The following is a 1,145-nucleotide window of genomic DNA, read 5'->3' on the forward strand; positions in this document are numbered from 1 at the left end:
TAAATAAATAGCTCTCTATATAAAAGCCTAACACGCAAAGTGTCCCCTCTGAATTTCGAACAACTGGGAGTTCCATCACTCGCTATGATGTGCATTCCGACCAACTGGGAGTTCCATCACTCGCTATGATGTGCACTGACCACCAGGGGGCGGCGGGGGACGAAGGGAGGCCCTGACCAGCAGCCGGCAGCCACTAAGGGACCCTACCTGTGCACGAATTTTGTGCACTGAGCCTCTAGTAGATAAATAAGAAGGAAAAACGCAATGGGACGGATGGTGCTGTCCCGGGCCTCACCTCTGGATCCTCCGAAACATCCTCTCCCGGAGGCGCCTTCTCGAGCAGATCGAAGAGGCCATTGCTGGAAGCCCTCCTGTCTGCGGCCGGCGAGGCGAAGGTCTCCTCAGAGTCCGTATCCGCCGCGTGCAGGTGGCCTCCCTCTTCCTGGCTCCAGTCCAGCTCTTCTTCCGACTGTTTCAAGGAGCTGCTGCAGCTCTTGGACACAATCCCGGCTGTGGACAGGCTGCTGGGCACGGAGATGTAGGACGACTGGGCCCCGGAGTACGGACCCCCCTCCGGGGCCAAGGCCTGGGCCTCCAGGAGGTCAGGGACCGAGAGGCTGAGGCGGCGATCCAGGCGATGCCGCTCCCCTAAGCCTGGAGGTTTGTCGGGGTGCTTCTTCACCTTCTTTTTGCTCAGGTTGAGCAGCAAAGGCCTGGTCCGCTGTTTGAAGGAGCCCCAGACGGAGGGTTTATCCAGATCCATGGCGGCATGAAGACCCCGGAAGTGGCTCCGCAAAAGAGGCCGCCTTCCCCTGCAGAGCTCAGTGACACCTAGAAAACAGAACATAAGGAGAAGGGACATGAAATGTCTCTATGGTGTCAGGGTCCAGGAAAATGGGAAAGGTGACTCAAAAATGGTACTCTTTCTGGTAAGTGATTGAGATGGAAGAAACATCTGATTGGTCACATCTACAGAGATCAGGAAAAGCTTAGAGAACTGAATTTTTAAAGATTTTTTTTTAAACTGAAGAAGTTATAGAAAAGTTAAAGCAATGAATGAAATGGTCAGGTTGAAACACACACATACATATAAATGCTTCATAGAAAGATGGCTTATTTCACTCAGCATAATGCCCTCCAGGTTC

At 53.0% G+C, this 1,145-nt stretch overlaps 1 protein-coding gene across 1 annotated transcript; it reads right to left on the reverse strand.

Moving 5' to 3' along the window:
- Window positions 1–187: 187 nt before the first annotated feature.
- LOC107181397 (multiple C2 and transmembrane domain-containing protein 2-like) lies at window positions 188–1,061 on the reverse strand. The gene is made up of 2 exons (XM_015559895.1): window positions 587–1,061; window positions 188–547 (listed from the first exon to the last, which is right to left on the reverse strand). The coding sequence occupies exons 1-2, from the start codon at window positions 860–862 to the stop codon at window positions 236–238; spliced, it is 588 nt and encodes a 195-aa protein (XP_015415381.1). The 5' UTR covers window positions 863–1,061; the 3' UTR covers window positions 188–235.
- Between the last annotated feature and the right edge of the window lie 84 nt (window positions 1,062–1,145).

The sequence above is a fragment of the Myotis davidii genome, unplaced genomic scaffold, assembly GCF_000327345.1.
Source record: "Myotis davidii unplaced genomic scaffold, ASM32734v1 scaffold5770, whole genome shotgun sequence".
NCBI lineage: Eukaryota > Metazoa > Chordata > Mammalia > Chiroptera > Vespertilionidae > Myotis > Myotis davidii.